The sequence below is a fragment of the Myotis yumanensis genome, unplaced genomic scaffold, assembly GCF_028538775.1.
Source record: "Myotis yumanensis isolate MYYU_CA2020_CCGP unplaced genomic scaffold, mMyoYum1.0.hap1 SCAF_5, whole genome shotgun sequence".
Classification (NCBI taxonomy): Eukaryota; Metazoa; Chordata; class Mammalia; order Chiroptera; family Vespertilionidae; genus Myotis; species Myotis yumanensis.
Window position 1 is genome coordinate 2,198,132 of NW_027223756.1, and position 24,221 is coordinate 2,222,352.

The window sequence follows — 24,221 nt, forward strand, 5'->3', positions numbered from 1 at the left end:
GCAGTTTCCAATGGAGGCAGAAGGCAGCTCCGGTCCGACGCACGGACTTCAACCCTCCCCGCGGGGAGCCTGCCCTCCGGTCCGGTCATCGATGGACGAAGAGGCCGCTTGTCAAGGCCAGGCCTGTCCACCCACCGGTGTGCGAGGGAGGCGGAGGCGGGGGCGGGCGAGGGCCTGCTGAGTGCCCTGCCCCCGCCGTGCCCGCCTGGCTCAGCAGCAGCCACTGAGGTGCGCAGAGGGTCAAACAGGGCACCCGCCCCGGCTCCTCGGAACACAACAGCCGCTCGGTTGGAACGTCCTAGCATGTGACGCCTCGAGGACGGACGGACGGACGGACGGACGGAGAGGGAGCTGGCGTCTGAATTCCCAGGGCCGAGCCCTCCCCCCATGCAGTGCACAGGCTGGAATGCCCAGAGCAGGGCTCTGAAGGGTGAATAGGAGTGTGCTGGGTGGGGGGGGGGGTGAGCCGGCACCCCCTCAGAAGATCCCAGGGCATAAAGGGGGGGCTCAGGGAAAGGCAAGATCCAGTGCCCAGAAGAGGGGCACAGACACCAGGTGGGGTGCTGAGCAGTGGCCGCGGGCCAGGCCCAGGTCAGGGTCCCCAGCTCCCAGCGCGGGCCTTTCACCCCATCAGCACCCGGAGGCGGCCCCTGTCTCAGCTGCCCTGGTGCTATGCTTTGGGAGGCCTCCTGAACATCATTCAGGGAACCCCACACCCAGGCTGAGGCCAGGGGTCCAGTACAGTGTCCCCGCCCCACCCAGGCCAAGCCCCGCCCACCCTCCCAGCCTGACTCCGACTGATGGGGTTCGTAGGTGAGCTCCACGGGCAGGTGTCCTGAACGAAGGCAGCTGGCAGGGGCTGGGAGCAGTGCAGCCGCACACATGCACGCACACACACATGCATGTACACACATGTGCGCGCACACACGGTAAGAGGACAAAACTTATGTCCCAAGCGTCTGCCCGCTCAGGCCCCGTCTGTGGACGGAGTCAGGTGACTGAGCGCGGGCTGGACACACGACTCAGAGGCCGTGCGCCCTGAAAGGCCTGGGCCGGGCCGGGCGGAACAGAAGGCCTCCTGGCTGCCCCCCGACCCTCGTGGGGAGCCAGACACTGAGGCTCGTCTGACTTGCCAGGGATCCTGGACGCAGGGACTCTGATTCCGCAGACCCCGGAGCTGGGTGGAGCCTTCCAGGCCACCTTCCAGGCCTGAGGCTGGGCTGCTCGGGGCTCCAGAGGTCGGGGTGCCCTCCCTCTGAGCTCGGGGGGGGGCTCCCTCTGGGCTCGAGGGGTGGGCCTCCCAGGGCCATTGATGGCACCGAGCGAGACCCTGAATGTTAGTGTCACAAGCCCTAACCTGCAGCTGGCAGGCCCGGAGGCGCTGCGCCCGGGGCATGGCTCTCGGAGCTCCCCTGGCTTCCGGGCGGGAGACGACATGGCCATGTAATAGCCCAGCTGCTCCCCTCCGCACCGAGGCCCGGCACAGCGGGCCAGGGCAGCGGGGTGTGCGCCCCGTGGCCTACACCGCTCCTCTGCCCACCCCAGGCGCTTCCCAGAAAGGACCAGAGGGCGTGCAGATACACGCAGTCCACGCAGGACATTTACCAGCCTGGCCACGTGCCCACCAGGGGCCTCCATGAGTGCCAGCCGGCTGGTACAGCGGCCCCAGCACCGTGGGAACCGACAGCGCCGGGCGGCGGTCGATGGGTGATGTCTGCCCGGTCACCGTCCCACCGGCCCCGCCCGACCACCTGGCGGCTTTCCCTGAGCGGGGGCACCCCCGGCCAGGACTCTGGTAGCAGAAAAGGAGGCCCAGCCACCGGTGGGAGCCACCGCCGGCCTGGCCCGGTGTCTGGGGACGCGAGGGGGCACTGGCCCGGCTCTGCCATCTGCAGGGCAGCCTGCTCCCTCCCCGCAGGTGCTCACGTCCTCTGTGGCAGGAGACACTTGTGGGGAGTAGATGCATCACAGGGTTAATCCCCCTGCAGCCCTGACCAAGGCTTCCTTTCTCACCTGGGGCCCCAGGGACAGTGTGGCTGCCACCGCCACTGACCTCGGACCGTCCGCGGGAGGGAGCGGCTGGGGCGCCCGCTCTGGGCTGAAGTTCGCAGGAACACTCCCATGACGCCGTCGGGCGGCCTCACTTGGACACCTTGGCCTGCAGGGAGCTGGGCAGGTAGAGGTACCTCCAGATGGCATAGTAGTGGGTGCCGGCACCAAAGGCCACAAAGAGGTGCCAGATGGCGTGGGCGAAGGGGACCCGGCCGTCGCTCTTGAAGAACACGGTGCCCAGGCAGTAGAAAGCCCCTCCGGTCACCAGCTCCCAGAGGCCCTCTGTGTTGGGCTGTCGGCAAGGATGGGGTTCGGGGGGGGGCAGGTCAGAGGAGCGGCCAGGAAGGTGGGGAGCGCCCGGCCAATCCCCCCTGCACCCTGAAAATGAAAAGACCTGGTGAGCCCGCCCGGGCTCCTGGGTGGGGCGTCAGCACCGTGCTGTCGCCACTTCTCCCGAATTAATTCTCACATGTGATGCGTTTCTATTAAAATCTCAAGGGCTGTTTTAGAGCTTTTTTACCTTTTCTCACAAGTCAGACCCCTGGCTCCTGCCCAAAGGCAGTGAAAGCCGGCGGGGGGGCCAACCACCACATCCGGGTTCCCAGAGCATCATCCCCCCCGCCCACACGGGAAGGAGCCCGGCGTCCATCTGGATGTTGGATGAACAAACTGGTATTTGTGCCCTGGCTGGTTAGGTCAGTGGTTAGAGCATCAGCCTGTGGACTGGAGGTCCCGGGTTCGATTCCAGTCAAGGGCATGTACCTTGGTTGCAGGCTCAATCCCGGCCTTGGTTCAGGCGTGTGTGGGAGGCGACCAGTTGGTGTCTCTCTCACATCAATGTTCCTCTCTGTCTCTCCCCCTCCCTTCCACTCCCTCTAAAAATCAATGGGAAAACATCCTCGGGTGAAGATTGCTTTTAAAAAAGGACTCAAGTATGGGAGGGAGGGGCCGAGGGGGGGAAGCCGCCGTGCCGTGCCCATGCCCCAGGCCCACCGCGTGCAGGTAACCCGCACGAACAGTGTGCAGGATGCTTCCGGAAGCCGCCCCTGCACGCACATACACGTCTGCATACACAGCGCGCACTTCATGGACACACGTGTCCCAGGAACGCACCACGCGGACCAGGGAGCTCCCACCGTCCCCTCTGCACACCCATCGCCACCAACGCCGAGGGCACTCAGCCGCCTCCCCGTCGGGGCGGCCTCGGCTCCGAGCAGCCTTCCACTGAGGGACGCACCCGTGGCCCTGGGAGGGCTGGGCCTGAGCGTCAGTTACGTGATGACAGTCACTAGCGGCCGGCGCTGCTCAGCTCCCCAGGCGCCCGGCACGGCGCAGGGGCCTCCAGGGGCCACCTCGTGCCCCCTTCTCGACAGCGGCACGGGCAGGGGTCACTGCACGTGACCATCACAGACACGCCCACGGCATCGTGCAAAGCGAGGAGAGCACGTTGCCAGGGGAGGGGGGGGGGGGGCGGGGGAGGGGATTTGTATAGTGTGATCTCATTTTTGTAAAAGGAAAGCCAACAAGTCATCACGTCTGCATGGCCACACAGACTTGCGTGTACATTTAAAAATGGGAAAGACAGGAAACCGTTCATGGCCGTGACAGCATGAGGAGGGAGGGGCTGCTGCTGTTTTATACTTTCAGACGAGGCCTATTCTTTGCAGTGAGCATGTATTTAAATGTACGTTTGCTATACAAATGTAAGTACCTACATGGATATATTTAAGTACGTAACATGTGATTTGGTCGATATTACATAATTTAATAGATGTAGCTTAAATATGCATATTAGCCCACTGTCCGCCACAAGCGTCTGTAGATGCAAGCGGGGGACCCGCCCCACACGCCACGCGCGTCTATAAAAAAAATGTTTTCCCTACGTGGCAGCCCTGACCAACTTTAAAGTCATTTTTCGTGAGAATTTTCAGCTGAACATATCCAAAAACACCTGAATTGTGAGTAATATATTTATTTGTATAATATTCATTGCAAATTGATTTTTCTAATTAAATTCAAAATATCGTGGCGTGTGGGGATGGTTCCGTTTTGGATGCGTGGTCGTTAACTGGTTAAATAAAAACAAACTTGGGAAAAGCTAACCTATAAACACGAGAACAGGTCACAGGGACGGCGCTGAGCAGGAAAGACCAATGGCACAGGCCTTCACTGCCAAGTATTCAAATGCGATTAGAGCTGCAGTAGGCGACGGTTTGGTGTTAGAGTAAAAACAGGCCCGCCCGGCCGGTGTGGCTCAGTGGTTGAGCGTCGGCCCAGGACCCAGGAGGCCCCGGTTCAATTCCCGGTCAGGGCACATGCCCAGGTTTCGGGCTGATCCCCAGTAGGGGGCGTGCAGGAGGCAGCTGATGATTGATTCTCCTCGCTGTTTCTATCTCTCTCCCTTTCCCTCCCTCTCATTCTCAAATCAATAAAACATTAAAAACAAAAACAGGCCCATCGCTGGAACAGAATTGGAATTTGAGAAACAGACCCTGAATTTAACATCGGATAAGAGGAGCGTTTTTCAATGGCAGGTAAATGAAATAACTGGCTGGCCCCCTGGGGGGGGGGGGGGGCGGGGCTCACCATATACAGGCTTAGAAATGAGAAGTCAACCAAAAAAGGAATGTAAGGAAATATAGGTCAATATTTACAAACCTCGAGAAGAGGGAGACCTTCGTTAAAAGCCATAAAATTTTTTTAAAAACCTGTTAGATTTTACTTCATAAAATTTTAACATCTGCCAATAATAATAATTTTAAAATAATACTCTTCTCTGGCCTGGCCCGTGTGGCTCAGTTGGTTGGAGCACTGAAAGGTGGTGGGTTCGATTCCCAGCCAGGTTCAACTTCCGGTCAGGGCACATAGGGGAGGCAAGTGGTCGGATGTTTCTCTCACATTGATATTCCTCTCTCTCTCTCTCTCTCTCTCTTTCCCTCCCCCTCTCTCTAAAATCAATCAGCATGACCTTGGATGGGGATTAATAGTAATAATAGTAGTAATGCCGTTCTGCGGCCTAGGAGGTAATGGGCAGGGTGAGTTTACTGTGTCCGTTTAGCAGATGGGGCAGCTGAGGCTCAGCGAGGAGAGGCCCTCAGGGTTTAACCTGTCTATTCTACCGCCGCCTTAGGTGGGTCACGTGGGCACACCGAGCCTCAGTTTCCCTCCTGCCAGAGGAGCGGGCTCTGGGTGACGATCCCGAGTCAGTCTGGGTGCTCCCCAGGCAGACGGAGGCCCCACGCTGGGGGTGGGCTTACCATCGAAAGGATGACCACGGCGGGGAAGAAGCCCATGACCACGTAGCACAGCAGCTCCAGGAGCTTGTACCTGCAGGAGGAGAGGCCGCCGTGGGCGCAGCGTCACCCCACCCCCCGCGGCGCTGGCAGAGGGGTGACCTCGGCAGGCCTCATCCTCTCTCTGAGACTCGGTTCCGCGTCGTTATCAGGCCCGGGGCAGACATGACCATTCGACCCCGCACCTGGGCCCCTGGGCCCAAGCAGCCGCGCTCCAAGGACCCCAGCGGCTGCATCAGCTGACACCCACTGCCGTCCCCGCAGGTTCCGGCGTCTGTCACTCCTCCTGCTTCTATAGCCCCGTCTGTCCCTCACTAGTTACTCCGTCGTGTGGCTCGGCTGATGGAAGCAAACGGGGCCCCGAGGGCTCAGAGCCGCTGCTCCGTGTCTGCCAGCACAGCCTGGGGACGGCAGGTGGCACGTGACACCCTGCAGTGGGCCTCGGAACCCTCCGTGAGCTGTGGACCTGTGGCTGTCCACGGGCCTGGACGCTGGATTGCCGGGCGGAGCTGTGCCCTCAAGCCCCCGGGGCATCCTGGGGTGTCCTCCCTCCAGGGGCAGGAAGGAGGCCCTGCTGGAGCCCTGAGGGCCCCTCACCGCCCCCCGGAGCCCCCCCGCCCCAGCTTACCGCTCATGGAAGAAGAAGACATAGACGGTGCCCACGGAGGCCATGACCCAGACCAGCCAGCGCATGTGGGCGGCCCAGGGGCCCAGCTCCCGGAGGTTCAGCCTGCGGAGACCCGAGGGCACAGTCTGAGGGGCCCCGGCCGGCACTGCATGGCCCTGCAGGGCCCTGTGTGGGTGGCCAGCCCGGGACACTGTCCCGCAGATCTGTCCGCTGTGGCGAGACATGGACTCTCATGGGACACGTGTGGAGAGACACAGAGAGACAGTGACACGTGAGCAATCAGGAGAAGGAATGAGCCACACGGCTGTCTCGGCGCGGAGGGGAGGCAGGAGGCCGGCCAGCTGGTGAGAGTGGCGTCCTGATAGCCAAGGTCGCAGGTTCAATCCCCGATCAGGGCACATACAACAAACAGCCCATAAACAAACAAACAAATAAACAAACAAAACAGAAGAAACAACCAATAAATGCATAGATAAGGAGAACAAACCAGTATTTCTCTCTCCCCCTCCCTCTCTCCCTCCCTTTCTCTCTCCCTTTCTTCCTGCTTCCTTTTCTCTCTCTTTCTTAAAAAAAGGTCAATCAAACAGTGAACGGGGAGCCGGCTGGGACGGCCACCGGGCAGGATCTGCCAGGCTTTGCCGTGCGCACACGCGTGGCCCGCGGTGCAGCCCCAGGGCCCAGCCGGGACACGCGTGTCGCTCCCACACCGTCCATGCCCTTCTCCCAGGCCAGAGCCTTCGGTCCCCCAACACCACTCTTTCTCTAAGTCAAGGCTGTATCCAGGAAGCTCCTATGTTAGTCCAATCTGTCAAAGATGAAATAAAAGCAAACAAAAACAGGGGCCTTCTGATTGAGGCCGGGATGGGGAGCCAGACGCCCACCCCCAGTGCGGCCCCGGCCCCTCAGCGCTCTCAGAGGACAGCTGGACAGCCAGAGCAACACGAAAAATCCTCTACACACGGCGCCTGCGCCCGGCCCCTTCCACCACGCACCCCGCCTCCCGCCTGGGCACTGGTCACCACGGAGCGCCTCGGGCTCGCTCGTCCCCCGTCCGATCAACCCCCAGTTCTGCTGCCTCTTCCTCCTGAGCAAACCTCGGACCCCCGTACCCCTGCTTCAGGGCCCTCGCCATGGCTGTGTGTCAGCCCAGGGACCTTCAGCCCTAAGTCCCGGAGGAGTTACGGCCTATGTACCCTCAGCCACCAGCAGGGGGCAGCACAGGGCACTGCTCCATGGTCACCACATCCCTGGCCACCAGCAGGGGGCAGCACAGAGTTACTGCGCCATGGTCACTGCATCCCTGGCCACCAGCAGGGGGCAGCACAGAGTGCTGCTCTGTGGCCACCGCTTCCCCGGCCACCAGCAGGGGGCAGCACAGAGCCACTGCTCTGTGGTCACAGCATCCCAGGCCACCAGCAGGGGGCAGCACAGAGCGCTGCTCCGTGGTCACTGCATCCCTGGCCACCAGCAGGGGGCAGCACAGAGCGCTGCTCCGTGGTCACTGCATCCCTGGCCACCAGCAGGGGGCAGCACAGAGCCGCTGCTCCGTGGTCACCGCAGGGATAAGGAATGGAAACCCAGGCACCACCCACAAAGGGGCGGAGAGTCGGATTACTCCAGATCTGTCTGTCACGGCAGCTGAGCACAGAACAGCTTGAGACTTCCGGTCCACATCCAAGCAGACACCTGAGCTGCCTGGCTCCTGACCCGCAGGTGCTGCCTCGGGAGCTCAGGACTGAGCCCCTCCTGTGGCCTCCAGCTCTAGAGGCTCTTGGTGCGCTCTGTGGCCCCCCGCCTACCCACCCTCGCTGCACTCCTCACCAGGGCCTTCTAGGCTTCTAGAAGTCTCCGTCCGCCTGCTCCCTGGCGCCAGACAGCCTAAACCCTGCAGGTTTTCAGGAGAGAAGCCCAGGCTGGGCAGGTCTGATGGTGCACCAACAGGCAGGCAGACAGACAGAGGACAGACAGACAGACAGCAGGAACGGCACCCCTCCATCAGACGTGTTTAAAAAACAATCGCCTTTGTATGTGCAAACAAAACCTACTTATTAGCTGATGTAATGAAATGGAAGGCCCAGTTTAGAATAGCCAAACAGAGAGCTTCCCGGGGCAAAAATGGAACAAACCTATCTGTGGCTCCCCCTCCTCCAGGCAGCCCTCCAGCGGCCCCCACGCCAGCCCACTGCCTCCTCTGAGCGCCCATGGCTGAGTGCACACAGGCCCATCCCACCGGCCACCACTGTCCTGTCTCAGACCCTCGTCCACCTACAGAACCTCAGTGTCCTGACCCCAGCCCAGCCCAGCCACGCATGCAGGTCAGCACACGTGAGTGGAAGGTCCACCCCGGCACAGGCCCTGCAGGCTCCCCGGGCTCCCACGGGGTGGCCTGACGCTCAGGGCTTCTTCATGCCAGAACTTTCAGACACTGAGTGACGTGCTGGGCGATGTAACTGGGCACATCTGGGGAGAAGACGCTGGCAAACAGGTCACAGATGACCGGGCCCCTCCCTGCCGCCCAGAAGTCTGCGTGAGACTCGGCATTTGTCCCACAAGGATGGGCTGGGCCCCTGAAGCTGCTGTCCGCAGTCACAAGAGGCCGCCTCTGAGCAACCTCATCACATTCAGCCAACAGGTCCGCACACAGGGGCTCCATGATACACAAACAAGGACAGTCGCGCCCGGCCAGCGAGGCTCAGGGGTTGAGCATCGATGCGCTAGGAGAAGGAACGCAAACTGCCGGGCAGTCGGCACAGCCTCCTTCCTGCCGTGTTAAGGTCGGAGAAAAGTGCTGTAAACGTTCGCTTATAAACTCTAAGTGTGCACGTGTGTGTGCGTGTGTATGCACGGTCTGCATGGATAGTCACATAGGCACGTGTTTACACACACTGGCCGTTTCACGCGGGAAATAGCTGGACGCACAGGGAAGCGGGCATGAGAGCGGGGTGAGGGGCGGCCGCCTCACTCTCTGTGCCGTCAGCGTGGTGCCCGCCAAACACAGAGCGATTCGAACAAGGACAGGCAGGGAGCCAGCCCGCCCCGCGCGGCCGCAGGGCACTCACCAGGGCGCGTAGGAGGCCGCTATGAAGAAGTAGATGACCATGCGGTCACACATGTGCAGGCAGCGCTCCACCATCCTGGGCAGAGAAGGCGGCGTCACACAGCAGCCGGGCCCCGTCTGTCCAGCCACCCCCTCGGCCTCGGCCTCCCGTCTCTCCTCGACCAGGCTTTCAAGCCAGGCTCCCTACCCCTGGGGTTAGCTGGGGCCGCCAGGGGTCCCTCCGAGGACCCTTCTCCCCTCCCCTCTGAGTTTCTATCATACACCCTGGGCTTTCAGGAGACTGCAAGTGAGGAAAGATTTCTGTGGCTAAAATGCAAAGCTATTAAACTCTGCGCCCCGCCCTGGCTGGTTTGGCTCAGTGGATAGAGCGTCGGCCTGTGGACTGAAGGGTCTGGGGTTTGATTCCTGTCCAGGGCACATGCCTGGGCTCGGTCCCCACTAGGGGGCATGCAGGAGGCAGCAGATCAGGGATTCTCTCTCATCATCGATGTTTCTCTCTCTCCCTCTCCCTTCCTCCCCCTCTGAAGTCAATAAAAATTTATTTAAAAAATAAAATAAACTCTGTGCCCCCTGAAGACCCTCTGGATTCTGGCTTTGTGGTTTCGTGCCCAGGCTCTGGGGCCAGAAGGCCTGGGTTCGAATCCCAGCCCAGTGCTTAGGGACTGTGACCCTGACCAAGTCCCCTCCCTGCTCGGGGCTCAGTCCCCGCCTCTGTAACAGGGGGCATCAGCGACCATCGCAGGCGGCTGTGAGCGCTGGGTGGGTGCCTACGTGCAGGGCAGGAAGCACCCAGCAAACAGCTGTTGGCAGCATCCCCGAGGGAACCCCGCCTGCCCCCCCACCCTCCCTCGGCCAGGTCCCTGCGTGGCGGGCACCTCCCGCGGGCGGCTCGGTACCTGAGGTGGCGCTTCTTCCAGGAGACCGTGTGGAACACGGTGGACACCACGAAGAGCCCGCACAGGCCCAGGCCGTAGATCCAGGCGGAAACGGTCTCCCAGGCGTCATCCGACAGGAGGTAGAGGTTGGAGCTGCCGAGGAAGCTGGGGATGATCCAGAGCTGGAAGCGGGGGTGCAGGCAGCGCTGGCTCGGGGTCCCGGTGGCCGGAGCCCTCCCCCCCTCCCTCCCGCCCGCAGTGGGGACACCCTAACCTGCGCGTCCAGAGTGGGGGCCGCCAGGCACGGGCGGCTGCGGAGCACTTTCTAGTAAACGTGACTTGTGCCACTGGGAAAAGGAATTTTTTTTAAATGTATTTTATGGGGAATCGAACCTGGGACCCTTCAGTCCGCAGGAGACGCTCTATCCACTGAGCCAAACCGGCCAGGGTTGGGCAAGGAATTTTACATTTTATTTCATTAGACTGATTTCACTGTCAATGTCCACAGCCACCGGAGGCCAGCGGCTCACACTGGACAGCAGCCCTGGGAATAGGTAGCGGGGCCCGCCTCCACGGGCAGCTCCGGCCGCTCCCTCCGCTCCGCGTCCCCAGGTCGCCCGCCCGAGGTCCCCAGGCGCCGCCTCCGCCTTGTCACACGTGCGGTCCCCACCATGTCCACGGAAACCCTCATCCTCCAGGCCTTGGTTATGGCCATTTCCGGGGAGAGGCCCAGGCAGAGGCCGGCTCAGCGCCACGGCTCACCCTCCGGGGGCCACAGGGGCGTGAGGAACAGGCCGTGGGCCATCGCGTGGGCATCGCGTGGGACGGAGACACAGTGCCTCCCCACCCCGACCTGGAGGTGCCCTTCAGCTCTCAGCCCCGGGGACCCACTCACAGCATGGGTGGCACAGTTGGCCGCGTGCTCGTACTCCGTGGGCTGGTACCTCTGGTGGGCGGGCACCCGGTGGTTCATGAACCTGGAAGGAGAGGCACCGTCCTGGAGCTCGGCCCCTGCGGTGGGAAGAGGGGGTCCCACTCCCCGCCCCCCCAATCTCTCCCTATTACATGTCTTGTACTATCCAACGCCTGATCCCCGGGGAGTTACAGAACATGGCTGAAGGTCGGGGTGCTGTCTTTTTTCTTTACTGTCACTGACATACAGTACAGCTCCCCGAGGGCACGCCTGACGAAGGTGACATATGCCCACGTGACCACCTCCGGGGAGACAGCTCATGCCCCACCCGTCCAGCCCTTCCCAGGGGACCTTCCCCCAGGAAGCCACCTCCCACCTGGTCCTCGTGGGTGAGGTTCCCGCACTGCCTACCAATGGGAACCGCAGCACCAAAACCTCCCCTGAGACCGTCACTACTGTGAAGACCCACAAAAATGGAAATGAGTGCAGGGCTCAGAACATGGGGCTCGATGCAGGGCAGTGCACGGAGCACTTATCGAGCACCTTATGTAAACAAAGCATTTATCGAGCACCTTCTGTATGCTGGGACCATGCCAGCACAATGCACGGAGCATTTATCGAGCACCTTCTATATGCTGGGGCCATGCCAGCACAGTGCACAGAGCATTTATCGAGCACCTTCTGTATGCTGGGGCCATGCCGGCACAGTGCACGGAGCATTTATCGAGCACCTTCTATATGCTGGGGCCATGCCAGCACAGTGCACAGAGCATTTATCGAGCACCTTCTGTATGCGGGGGCCATGCCAGCACAGTGCATGGAGCATTTATTGAGCACCTTCTGTATGCTGGGACCATGCCAGCACAGTGCACGAAGCATTTATCGAGCACCTTCTGTATGCGGGGGCCATGCCAGCACAGTGCATGGAGCATCCATTCTGTACGCAGGCATCACGTTAGTCCAGCTGAGTTTGTGGAGCATTTTCCACACTCGCCCAGGGAGCATTAGCTGAGCACCTACCATGTGAGGGTGGTGGTGGGTGCTCTCAGAGCTCAGAGGAAGGACAGACAGAGTGCTCTTTCTCCCATAGTCCGAGCACCATACAGGAGCGGATTAAACACTGGGCTTATGTCACAGAGAAGGTGGGTGACCCACCCCTGGAAGTGGGGAGCCCACAGAAGCACAGACTCCTAGGAGACCAAAGCCACCAGCCCATCAGCCCACCTTCTTCACGGCAACCCCGGAGGACGTCCGTGGCCACAGCCGGCTCAGGAAATGACATGTCCTGACAACAAAACTAGTGCCGCACGGCGGGGCGGGTCCCCTAAAATTCCGACGTCGCAGTCTGAACCCCCAGAGCCCGAGAGTGTGGCCCCACGTGTACTCAGAGCTGGTGCAGGTGTGATTCACGAAGAAGAGGTCACTGCGGGGGCGGGCCCTGCTCCGGTGGGACTGGATCCTCATAAAAGAGGGAGACACAGAGCCAGGGGCCGCGTGACGTCGGCAGAGATTGGCATGATTCTCCCACAGCCAAGGAACGAATGCCCAGGTGGCCGGCCCGCCAGAAGCTGGGGGACAGCCCTGCGGACTCGCTAGCACCTCCCGGAACCTGGCTGCCCACACCCTGCTCTCTGCCCTCGAGAGCCGGGGAACGAAGTTCTGTTCTTGTTTTGTTTTTAATACATTTTTATTGACTTCAGAGAGGAAGGGAGAGGGAGATAGAAACATCAATGATGAGAGAGAATCATTGATGGGCTGCCTCCTGCACACCCCACACTGGGAATCGAGCCTGTAACCCGGGCATGTGCCCTTGACAGGACTCGAACCCGGAACTCCAATCCGCAGGCCGATGCTCTATCCACTGAGCCAAACTGGCCAGGGCTGAAGTTGCTGTTTTAAGCCACTTAAGTGCGTGTGGTCATCTGTTACCGCAGCCCTAGCGACCCGAACACACGCACACCCAGTGTTCACTCCGGTAGATTCCGCCCCAGCACCCGGACGGTGCCAATGGACACCTGCTGGCTGGCGGGGCTGGGCCGGAGCGAGGCCTTTCTCCCGTGGGAGTGGGGCTCACGCCGTCACCAGGCCGGGCCCGGCTGTCCTCTCCGTCTGGCCCTTTAACAAACACCATCCAAGCCCCCAGCGTGCCTGCCACCCCGGTTCGAGGGTGATGACACGGTTGCCGTGGCAACCCAGGATGGCTGGGCAGTTACTCCTTTATTTCTGGGCCCCACAAAACTTCCCTTGTCTCCCACCCACCCCACCCCGTGCGGTGGCAGCTACTGAATGCCCGGGAGTGACAAAGGCGGCGAGAGGAAGCCAGGCCGGGAGACAGGGCCGGGCCGGGCAGATGCCCAAGAATCCGGTTCCCACAGGCCCCAGCGCCAGCTCCGCTCCTTCGCCCGGGCCTGGGCTCTCTCCGTGAACTCTGCGCAGGCGTTTTAAGAGGACAGTGAATTAATTTTTGTTTTCATTTTCCTTCTAATTTACATACATTTCTTTTTTCTTTTTTGCTACAGTTGCATGGGTTTTGCAAATGTAGAGGGTCGTGTAGCCGTCACCACTCAGGATCCTGCATCGCCCCAACACCCTCGTGTCCCCTGGTCCCCCGTCCTCCCCAGCCCTGTTCTCTGTCCCCACAGCGTCGCTTTTCCAGAAGGTCCCACGGGAAACGGAGTCCTAAGCCTTTTTTTTTTTTAACGTCTAAAGAGGATTTATTATATCAAGTCCAAGTGCATTCTTAGGAGAAAGGAAACGCTCTGAATGCCACAGGGGATTTTCTTATTCTCCTATTCAAAACGTGTTGAAGGCAAACGTGTTTTCTACAGTGAGGAAACGGGCCACTCTCCACCCTCCCTCCTGCGGTGGCTCCTTTCGCTGGCTCCCTGTGGGCGGGGTTCGTGGAGCTGTGTCCGCGGTCCCCTCCCTTCACTGTGGGAATATGCCACCGTGCGCACGCGTAACGGCCTGTGTATCTGCCCGGCAGGGCCAGGGCCTCTGCACAGACAAATGCAGGATGTTCTCCAGCTGAGCAGGCGGCCAGAGGTGGCCTGAGGCTTTGGGAGCTTCTCCTAAAGGGGCCGACGCCAGGTACTCGCGAGGAGGGACAGGGCCTTCCCGCCTCCTCTGGAGAACAGAGCGCCGTCCTGCGACCAGCCTGCGCACTAGATGACCACGCGGCCACGGCGTCTGATGGGGGTGGGAGGGCGACTCCGCTTAGAGGATCCAGATGCCGGAAGGCAGGCAGCACAGAAGGGGAGTCCCCCCCCTGGACTGGGGAGGCAGGGGCTTTGGAGCAAGGCTCAGTTGGGCGGGACATGGCTGCACAGTCACCTCGCTGCTGTGTGACCTCCGGGAAATTACTGTACGTCTCTGGGCTGCAGCTTCCTTCTATATAAAAAGATGTAACAGTACCTCGCCTGCAGCTACCATGGAATCATATGGCTCAAAAGCCCACACCGGGGTGCCTGGCACTCAGCAGCGCTCAAAGGATGGGCGATCTTTTCACCGCTCCCCGGAGAGCTCCCCCAAAGAGCCCAGGCGCCGAGTTCTTTCTGCTTCTGACCCACCCGCGTACCTCACGTAGCGCGTCCCATTTAAAGCCCCACCACCTGGCACGGTAGATGCTGTCCTCCACGCTGAAGATGAGGCTACAGGGGTTAGGCCAACGGTCCTCAATCTCGTCCCTTCACCAAGAATCACCTGGCGCCGGCTGGTGAGGTTCAGTGGTTCAGTATCGACCTATGAACCAGGAGGTCACAGTTCGATTCCCGCTTAGGGCACTTGTCCAGGTTGGGGGCTCGATCCCCCGTGGGGAGGGTGCCAGAGGCACCTGGTCAATTATTCTCTGTCGTCATTGATGTTTCTAGCTCCCTCTCTCCCTCTCTCTTCCTCGAAATCAATACAAAAAAAAATTTTTTTTAAAGAATCACCTGGAAAGAGATGGATGGATTGACAAACCGCGGTCCCTCCACACAATAGGGTGCTATTCGCACAGGACCCCAGGGGCCGAGCACCGGGCTCAGCAGGCCCCAAACCGGATTCAACCCGCACGGCGCCTGGGGGGGGTGGTAGAGGCTGCCGGGCGCGCTGTGCGGCCAAGGCTCTGCGTGTGAGTCCAGGCCTGTCGGGGAAGGAACGTGGTGATGAACCAGCCGTGTCTGCCGTGGGCACAGGGCGGGCACGAGGCAGCCACCCTGGCTTCAGAGTCCCCGGATGCCTTCCCTGGCCGCCTCCTCGCCGACCCTCGAACCTGGTGACGACGCTGTACAGTGGGCAGGGCTGAGAGTACTCTCACTTCACGCAGGAATGCAGACGTTAAACACGGACCAGGAAGTGGTGGGGCGAAGCCTGGCATGCAGACCTCCCACGGCCTCTGCGGCCCTGTCCGTGGTCCTGATGGGAGGGTTCTGCCGGCAGCCTTTTACACTCTAGTATAATGTACCGGGCACCTCTCCAGGGTAGAGGGCTGCTGGTGGGCCTGGAGGCCAAGGAAGGGAAGGCACAGGGCCCCATCCCAGCTCCTGAAATACTGCCTCACTGGCTAGTGCTCAGTGCAGCCCTGACCACAGGTAGCCCATACCCCGCCCCCTGAACGCTGCCTTGTCAGTCCCTCCCACCCTGGAAGGTCCACACCAAGACTCCCAGGAGGCCAAGGCAAAACCCAGGAGGACCCCGAGCACAAGGCCAAGAGCAAAAATTCCGGGCAGCTCCTGCGTGGGCGGGAAGATCCGGAGTCCGGGGGGAGGGGGGCCTGAGCCTTCCACCATCAGTTCTTCTGTGTAGACGTCCCTTTCCCTCTTCTCGGCCGGGAACGATCAGCCTTCAGGACGCAGGTCGAAAGGCCCCCCTCTGAGCTTCCTTGATCCCTGCCCTCACCCCCCATGCACACCGTTGGCAGCTGCCTTCTCTCCCCTCCTTCCTCCGTGGAGCGGCCTCGGCGCTGGCCCTCCCCCTGGCCTCCCCCAAGTGCCTGCGGGACCCCCTCGCAAGGCACGTGGTGTGGCCGCGGGTGCTCAGGGTCTGCCTCCGCCCCTGCACCGCACACGGGACAGGCCTGACTCGTCTTCGCCTCCCGGTCCCAGTGCAGGGCCAGCTGTGCTCGGGTGACTCCGGCAAAGAAGCCAATAATCCATCCTCTCGAGCATCGATGAAGTCGCGATTAATCCATCCTCTCGAGCTTCGATGAAGTCGTGCAGCCTCCAGATGACATGTGGGAACAGTCCAACCTTCAAAACCCTCCGGAATTTCTGGAATCGACAGGCTCCCGAGACATGGCTGGATCCAGCCAGGACAAATGTCGTGCCCAAGGTCACACAGTCTCAGCTGACTTGGAAAAGCCGAAGGTGTGAAAGGGGGCACCGGAGGCGAGACGGGGGAGGGGGCAATGTTATTTTTTCTGTGCCTAGAAATTTCCAGAAGAGGAGGCTTTGAGGATAAAGCCGGGACCGCGTCTACCCCTGGGAGTGGGGCAGGGACTAAAGGGGACGTGAAGGGGTTTCTGCGAAGGGTTTCGGGCGCTGGCAGCAGCGAGCGTCCGGTCCCAAGGGCGCCGAGCTGCCAGCTGTGGTGGGAAGGCCACCTCCCTGGGCGCAGGCCGGTGTACAGGGTGACGGATGGAGCAGACCGGCTCCTAGCAGGGCTGTACGGTGCTCTCCAAACCACTACCCTGGGCCCACAGCCCCTCTGCCCCTCTGCCCCAGGCGGGGCCCATCTGCTGACCCCGCCTGTCCACGCCTGTCCACACCCCCAGGGCCTCCCTCCCGCCTGGGCTGAGCACCCCGGCTGCCCCTCCTCTTCCATCCTAGCAGCCAGGCCCGGCCTCGGACCTGCAGTCTCTCCCTGCCCTTCTGGCCTGGGCCAGGGGCCGGAGCCCCCAGGGAGAAGCCAGCCTCCTGTCCGAGAGGAGCCAGGCCCGGAGAGGCTGCGGCCACTCCTCCGGCTGGGCCGGTGCCTGGTGGTGGCAGCCGAGTCCCCAGAACAGAGGACCCACAGAGATGTGTCCAGCACACAAAGGGGGTCTGTCTGTCGGTCTGTCTCCCGAGGCGAGGGCCGCCCAGGGCGAGTGGCCCCAGCGCCCAGCCCCCCCTCTGCAGCCTGGCCCCGGGCTCTGTGTGTCGTTCATGAACCCGGGCTCCGGGGAGGCAGACAGCAACTTGGCTCCGTCCCTGGGAAACAGAACCGTGGAACCACAGCGCCTGGACCGGTGCCACCTCAGAACTGAAATCAAAACCCCAGGAGAGAGAAGGGGAAACTGAGCAAGGGGTGGGGAGGGCCACGGGGGCCAGTGCCAGGGCCGAGGAACCCGGCACCGCCGTGCTGCACGGGACAGGCCCCCACAGGTGTGCGCCTGCGGGACTGACAGCTCCCCCCTTTGCGTGTCCCAGCAGCGGGCCAGCCTGGGGACCCAGGGGTTTGAACAGCCCGCCCACCCCTGCTCCAAGCGGCCTGGCGGGGGAGTGGAGAGCAGAGGGACAGGACCTACGGTGTGCGGGGCTCAGGACACCCGGAAGGGGGACTGTCTGAGACCCGAGGGTGCGTGTGTGCACTGCTGAGGGGCTCCTGGATAACCCACTTCCTGTCTCTCCTGCACCTGCCGCCGCACAGGCCGGCCATCACTGGGCAGCCCTGTGGCCAGTCCACGCAAACGTCTCACACCGTCCTCCCAACAGTCCCCGGGGAAGCATGCCTTCCCCGCTGCGCACATTTCTGCCCCGCACACCCTCGCCTGGCACGCTCTCCCTGGTCTGCTCCTCACCAGGACGGAGCGCGGGGAGGGCGGGAAGTGCTGCTGGTCAGCCCTGCGCCCTGGCAGCTGACACTCCTGGGCCGGAGACTGGACTGCGCCTGAGCGGATGGGATGCAGCTTGGATTTGGTGCAGCCAGGGGTCCCGGTGAGGGAACGAACGTTCCTTGGTTGACCTCGGACAACCAGAGCCCCAACCATCCACACGGCCCCTCCTGCTTGGCCCCAACTGAGGACGTTAGCGGAACCGTCATTATCAAAATCAGAGCCAGGGTCCTCCCAGCCCCTCCTGGCTCCCAGTGCCCCCGCCTCTGGTGACAGAGCTGTAGGAGGGTCCCTGAAAGTGGGACCTGAGGGTACTGAGCCCCAGTCCCTCTTGGTATGAGCCGAGTCCCGGGATCTGTGGGGACCGGGGTCTGGGAGGACCGGGGTCTGGGAAGACCAGGGTCTGGGAGGACCAGGATCTGTGGGGACCGGGGTCTGGGAGGACCGGGGTCTGGGAGGACCAGGATCTGTGGGGACCGGGGTCTGGGAGGACCAGGATCTGTGGGGACCGGGGTCTGGGAGGACCGGGATCTGTGGGGACCGGGGTCTGGGAGGACCGGGATCTGTGGGGACCGGGGTCTGGGAGGACCGGGGTCTGGGAGGACCAGGATCTGTGGGGACCGGGGTCTGGGAGGACCGGGGTCTGGGAGGACCGGGATCTGCGGGGACCGGGGTCTGGGAGGACCGGGATCTGTGGGGACCGGGGTCTGGGAGGACCGGGGTCTGGGAGGACCGGGATCTGTGGGGACCGGGGTCTGTGGGGACCAGGGTCTGGGAGGACCGGGGTCTGTGGGGACCGGGGTCTGGGAGGACCGGGGTCTGGGAGGACCGGGGTCTGCGGGGACCAGGATCTGCGGGGACCGGGGTCTGCGGGGACCTGGGTCTGCGGGGACCGGGGTCTGGGAGGACCGGGGTCTGGGAGGACCGGGATCTGTGCGGACCAGGGTCTGGGAGGACCGGGGTCTGCGGGGACCGGGGTCTGGGAGGACGGGGTCTGCCGGGACTTGGCCTCACTCAGACTTCCTCCAACCTCTGTAAGCATCGCACATGGTCCCAGAGGACATCAGGCAGCCGGGGAGGCCCAGCGCCCACGGAAGCTAAGTCCCCGGCTCACAGGGACCACAGACATACATTTCCATCATGGCAGAAATTTCTCTTAAAGAGCACGTCCAAAGAATTAAAAGGAAAATTGTAATTTTAAAAACCCCTATGAATGTAAATTAAAGAAAATGTTAATGCCCTGGCCAGTTTGGCTCAGTGGATAGAGCATCGGCCTGTGGACTAAAGGGTCCCAGGTTCGATTCCAGCCAAGGGCACATGCCCAAGTTGCAGGCTCAATCCCCCCCTCCCCCCAGTGGGGGACATGCAGGAGGCAGCCGATCCATGGTTCTCTCTCATCATTGATGTTTCTATCTCTCTCCTTCCTCTCTGAAATCAATTTTAAAAATACATTTAAAATAAAAAGAAAATGTAAATGGTGGCCTGAGAGCTACACTCTGCAAAGGGAGATGGTACCATTGTCACGTGGTGGTGTGGGAGGCGGGAAGGCCAGCAGGGATTAAGAGTCCCTCCTGCAGGCCGGCTCAGGGGAGGTGGGTGATGCATGGGAAGTGCTTCGAACGGGGCCTGGCTGGTGCCTGGGGGTCGCTTCCCCAACCCCTGTGCCGGCTCGGCCCACAGAAGCCCCACAAGGCACCCACCTCTGTGAACCCCGCCTCCCGCCACCCCTCCCCCAGCCGCTGTTCTATTGGACAGAACTGGGTTAAACTATTAAATTCACACAATCAGGAAACCTTTAAGGACTAACCTGTGGACTGCACGGGAGTAAGGGCCAGGGCCAGGGAGTGGAAACGGTTCTCACCAGTGCACCCCGCGTCCTCCCTGGGCTCCCCACCAGGAAGCTGCATCAGCCAGGAGTGAGCAGCGCAGGGCCCCGCCCCACCCCGCAGGGCGCGCTAGTCCACTCCAGGGGGCAGCACCTGTGTCCCATCCACCGGTCACTTACACCAACTTCCTGTCTTTCCAGGGCGCCAGCCAAGGCCCAGAGGCTGACACCTCCGGAAGGTCACACAGCAGGTGCGGAGGCGTCAGAGCTGCCTCCTGCCCGTCTCACCGCACCCCCCAGCCCTGGGCTCCCCCCCTTCAGGCTAGCACCGCACCCCCCAGCCCTGGGCTCCCCCCCTTCAGGCTAGCACCGCACCCCCCAGCCCTGGGCTCCCCCCCTTCAGGCTAGCACCGCACCCCCCAGCCCTGGGCTCCCCCCCTTCAGGCTAGCACCGCACCCCCCAGCCCGGGGCTCCCCCACACTTCAGGCCAGCACCCCACCGGCTCCCACCTCCCACCAGCACCAGGGCCCTCGAGGACCCTGGATGGGTGCAGCCAGCCCTCCCGCCTTCAGACCCAGAGCAAATGGGCAGGGACTCATCCTCACGCCCTTCCTCTGTGCGGCCACGGTCCCCACGCAGGCGCTCCCCAACCTCATGAAGGAGACACTCAGAACCCCCCCACTCTGAACAGCAGAGCAGCCTGAGGGGAAGGACCACCTGCTCCCGCCTGCCCTGCCCACGTCCTCCTCCGCAGGGGCCTCTGGGGGCAGCTGTCAACGTGACCAGGACCTTAGAAACCTTTGGGCCCAGGGACCCTCAACCATGAGCTGCATGGACGTGGATCTCACACTGATGCCAGCAGGGCTCCAAGCCACCTCCTGCCACTCTGCCCAGACAGATCTGAGGGGAGGGTAAGAGGGGGAGGGGAGGTAAGAGGGGGAGGGGAGGGTAAGAGGGGGAGGAGGGGAGAGTGAGAGGGGGAGGAGGGGGGGTAAGAGGGGGAGGAGGGGAGGGTAAGAGGGGGAGGAGGGGAGGGTAAGAGGGGGAGGGGAGGTAAGAGGGGGAGGGGGGGTAAGAGGGGGAGGAGGGGAGGGTAAGAGGGGGAGGGGAGGTAAGAGGGGGAGGAGGGGAGGTAAGAGGGGGAGGAGGGGAGGGTAAGAGGGGGAGGGGAGGTAAGAGGGGGAGGGGGGGTAAGAGGGGGAGGAGGGGAGGGTAAGAGGGGGAGGGGAGGTAAGAGGGGGAGGAGGGGAGGTAAGAGGGGGAGGAGGGGAGGGTGAGAGGGGGAGGAGGGGGGGTAAGAGGGGGAGGAGGGGAGGGTAAGAGGGGGAGGGGAGGTAAGAGGGGGAGGGGGGGTAAGAGGGGGAGGAGGGGAGGGTAAGAGGGGGAGGGGAGGTAAGAGGGGGAGGAGGGGAGGTAAGAGGGGGAGGAGGGGAGGGTGAGAGGGGGAGGAGGGTAAGAGGAGGAGGGGAGGTAAGAGGGGGAGGGGAGGATAAGAGGGGGACGGGAGGGTGAGAGGGGGAGGGGAGGGTGAGAGGGGGAGGGGAGGTAAGAGGGGGAGGAGGGGAGGTAAGAGGGGGAGGAGGGGAGGGTAAGAGGGGGAGGAGGGTAAGAGGAGGAGGGGAGGTAAGAGGGGGAGGGGAGGGTGAGAGGGGGAGGGGAGGTAAGAGGGTGAGGGGAGGGTGAGAGGGGGAGGGGAGGTAAGAGGGGGAGGAGGGGAGGGTAAGAGGGGGAGGAGGGTAAGAGGAGGAGGGGAGGTAAGAGGGGGAGGGGAGGGTGAGAGGGGGAGGGGAGGTAAGAGGGTGAGGGGAGGGTGAGAGGGGGAGGGGAGGTAAGAGGGGGAGGAGGGGAGGTAAGAGGGGGAGGAGGGTAAGAGGAGGAGGGGAGGTAAGAGGGGGAGGGGAGGGTAAGAGGGGGAGGAGGGGAGGTTGAGAGGGGGGAGGGGAGGTAAGAGGGGGAGGAGGGGAGGTAAGAGGGGGAGGAGGGGAGGGTGAGAGGGGGAGGGGAGGGTGAGAGGGGGAGGGGAGGGGAGGGGAGGAGGGGAGAGTGAGAGGGGGAGGAGGGGAGGGTGAGAGGGGGAGGAGGGGAGGGTGAGAGGGGGGAGGGGAGGGTAAGAGGGGAGGAGGGGAGGTAAGAGGGGGAGGAGGGGAGGGTGAGAGGGGGAGGGGAGGGTAAGAGGGGAGGAGGGGAGGGGGAGGGGGGAGGGGCAGAGCAGGATGAGTGGGGGGGCTAGGCTGCATTTCCAGGACCCCTGTCCTCCGGGCACCCCTGGGGCTGAAGGGCAACTTCAGGAACGGGTCTCACGCGGCTTTCAGGTGAGCCCAAGCCCCCAACTCTTCCTAACCGTGCCCCCGACCCCGTGCCCCTTACTTAGGAGTCAGAGCTGCCCTCGGCTCGGCTCGGCAATCCCCTGGGAGTGTCTGGCATCTCCATTCACGGAGAAGAGAGTGAGCCTCCGGGACGTGGAGCTCGCCCCGTGCGGAGGCCGCACGTACCGCAGCTCTGCCTGGGACCCCAGCCTCAGTTTCCCCGCCTGCTGCGAGGGGCGGGCCACGCCTTCCTCGCGAACAGACCCGCGGGCGGACCCGGGGCGACGCTCTGCGCGCGGCGCCCGGGCTTCGGGGATCAGCGCCCTCAATCCTCGCGGGGCCCCGGGCGGGGACTCCCCATCCCCGCTCCGCACACCCGGGAGTTGGGGCTCAGAGCGGGGCGCTGGGAACCCCGCCCGCTCACCTGGCGAGCGTGGTCGCCTGGAAATCCGGGAGCCGGGGCAGCATCGCGGGCCTCGGCGGGCGGCCGGCTCGGAGGACGCGAACCGGGCGGCCGGGGAGGCGCGGCGGGCGCAGCAGACGGGCGCGGGGCGCGGGGCGCGGGGGCCGGAGCCGCGGACGCAAACCCGGAGCAGATGGGGGCGAGGCGGGGGCTCCCGGCCAATCGCCTGGGCGCCGTCCCCGTGCGGGGCGGACCCCTCGCCGGAGGTGGGGGACCAGGCGGGCGGGGCGGGGGCTCCTCTCCCGGGCCCGCTCTGTCCTGCGCGGCAGCTTTTAATCAGAAGGCGGCGGGCGCCGCGCTGGAAGCGGGGACCCCCTGCGCGCCCGCCCGCCCGGCGTGGCCGCCCCGAGTGGACCTGTAGCCCGCGCCCCCCCACCGCCAGCGCCTGGTCTCTTTGATGCGCGAGAACCCCAAAGGGTCCCTCGGAGGCCTGGGTCCAGATTGCCCCCCGCACCTCCTGGGGCCGCGGCTCTAGGGCCGCCGCCAGCCCCTTTAGTAAAATGCAATACAACGGAAGGTGCAGGGCCGGGCCCAGGCCCACATGTCAAGTCCTCGGCAGCCGCACGTGGCCGGGGGCTCCTTGGGGGACCCTCTCCAGGTCGCAGAGGGGTCGTGTCCAGGAAGCTGGTCTCAGGCGTGGGCGGACTGTGTCCCGCTGGAGGGACCTGTGTTCTCACGGGGAGTCACGGTCAAGAACGACTAGGCTCATGGCTGTGGTGACCCTGCCTCCTGTCCCCGAAGATGGAGGGAGAGGGGCTGAGAGGGACCGGGGACCCTCCGGGGACCTGCCCTGCAGCCCAGCGGTCCCCTCACAGGGCCTCTCAGACCCAGGAACCGAGTCCAAGAAGCCGGCGAGGCCCAGCCCTGTGCTCCCCGGCCTCCTCCCGCCCTGCCCTCCTTTGCAGCTGCTCGGTCCCCACCCCACCCCAGGCCTCACTGTCAGCCCCCCCAGAACACCCCGTCCCCGGGGGCAGCCACACCCCCTCCTGGGCCCCCAGCCTCCATTCCCTAAAGGGTCCCGCTGGCTTTGCAAAGGTGAACGCCCCAGAGGACGGACCTCAAGCGGCCCCCCCTTCCCCGGGGTCCACGGAGCCGCAGCTCCCGAAGGCGGAGGGCGGCAGGTTTGGGCCAGGGCCTCCCCAGCTCCCCCGGGGCTTCCCCGGCTCCGGCCGCCTTGGCAGAGTGCTCGGCAGGGCCCAGAGGAGACCCCCCAAAAGGAAACACGAGCCTGAAGATGGATTTTATTTTTCTCCAAGAGCAAAAGAAGTTGACTGAGACGCAGGTTGCTATTTTTACTGCCAGCATCCAGTTGTTATGGCAACCAAGGCCTGGCTCCTGCACCAGGAGTTAGGGTTGACCTGTGAGTGCGCCCAGAGGAGACATAGTGGGCGCCAGGGTGGCAGGGAACAAGCCCCCCTGCTAGCGCTGGGGTCCCAGGTTCTGCCCGGCCTGTCGCCCAAGCCTGCCGCCACTCCTGGGGGTTGGCGGCCGTGCCTCCTCTCCGGAGGGGACCTGCAGCCCTCACGCTCTCCCCTGGAGGTGGCACCAGGACTCCCCGCGCCGTGCCCCCCCCCCAGGCCAGGCTGGACGGTGGCTGACAGCTCTGAAGGTGGCGCTCCTGAGGCTCCACCACCCGGGCCTGGCTCCACCAGCACCCAGTTAGGTGCCCTAGGGCCGGGGCTTCGCCCTCAGCCTCCGTTTCCTGCTTGCGTTTAGCAGCTTCCTGCTTATAAAGTAGGGGTGACAGTCGCTAACTTGCAGGACGGCCCAAGGAGCCCGACATCATTGCTGAGAGCGAGTTTCCCCTTTAATCCTCTTTGTAACTCCGCCCTGCCAGCCACCGGGACTGGCTAACCCTGAGCCCCAGCTCCGCGGAGGGCGGTGAGATAAAGCCCTCCCACCTCCCCCCACCCCCGGCTTCTCCCCACTCCCCGGAGCCCCTCCCGGGACCCAGCCCCTGCTGTCTGTCCCTGGGACCCAGGGCACCTTCTGACCGGATTCTCTTCCCTCCCTCTTG

The 24,221-nt window shown here is 63.1% G+C and overlaps 1 protein-coding gene across 1 annotated transcript; it reads right to left on the minus strand.

Moving 5' to 3' along the window:
• Positions 1 to 1,522: 1,522 nt before the first annotated feature.
• On the minus strand, positions 1,523 to 22,239 carry MMD2 (monocyte to macrophage differentiation associated 2). Its single transcript, XM_070417054.1, has 7 exons — positions 22,166 to 22,239; positions 10,802 to 10,883; positions 9,928 to 10,088; positions 9,033 to 9,107; positions 5,974 to 6,075; positions 5,310 to 5,379; positions 1,523 to 2,344 (listed from the first exon to the last, which is right to left on the minus strand). The coding sequence occupies exons 1-7, from the start codon at positions 22,207 to 22,209 to the stop codon at positions 2,141 to 2,143; spliced, it is 738 nt and encodes a 245-aa protein (XP_070273155.1). The 5' UTR covers positions 22,210 to 22,239; the 3' UTR covers positions 1,523 to 2,140.
• Positions 22,240 to 24,221: the final 1,982 nt, after the last annotated feature.

Bases quoted from the DNA above. Each gene is read 5' to 3' on its own strand.
- MMD2 (XM_070417054.1), bottom strand. From the start codon at position 22,209: ATGCTGCCCCGGCTCCCGGATTTCCAGGCGACCACGCTCGCCAG. The intron at 10,089-10,801 runs GTGAGTGGGTCC...CCCCGCTTCCAG, and splicing joins CCAACTGTGCCACCCATGCT to CTCTGGATCATCCCCAGCTT. The intron at 6,076-9,032 runs GTGAGTGCCCTG...GGGTCTCCGCAG, and splicing joins GCGGCCTCCTACGCGCCCTG to GCTGAACCTCCGGGAGCTGG.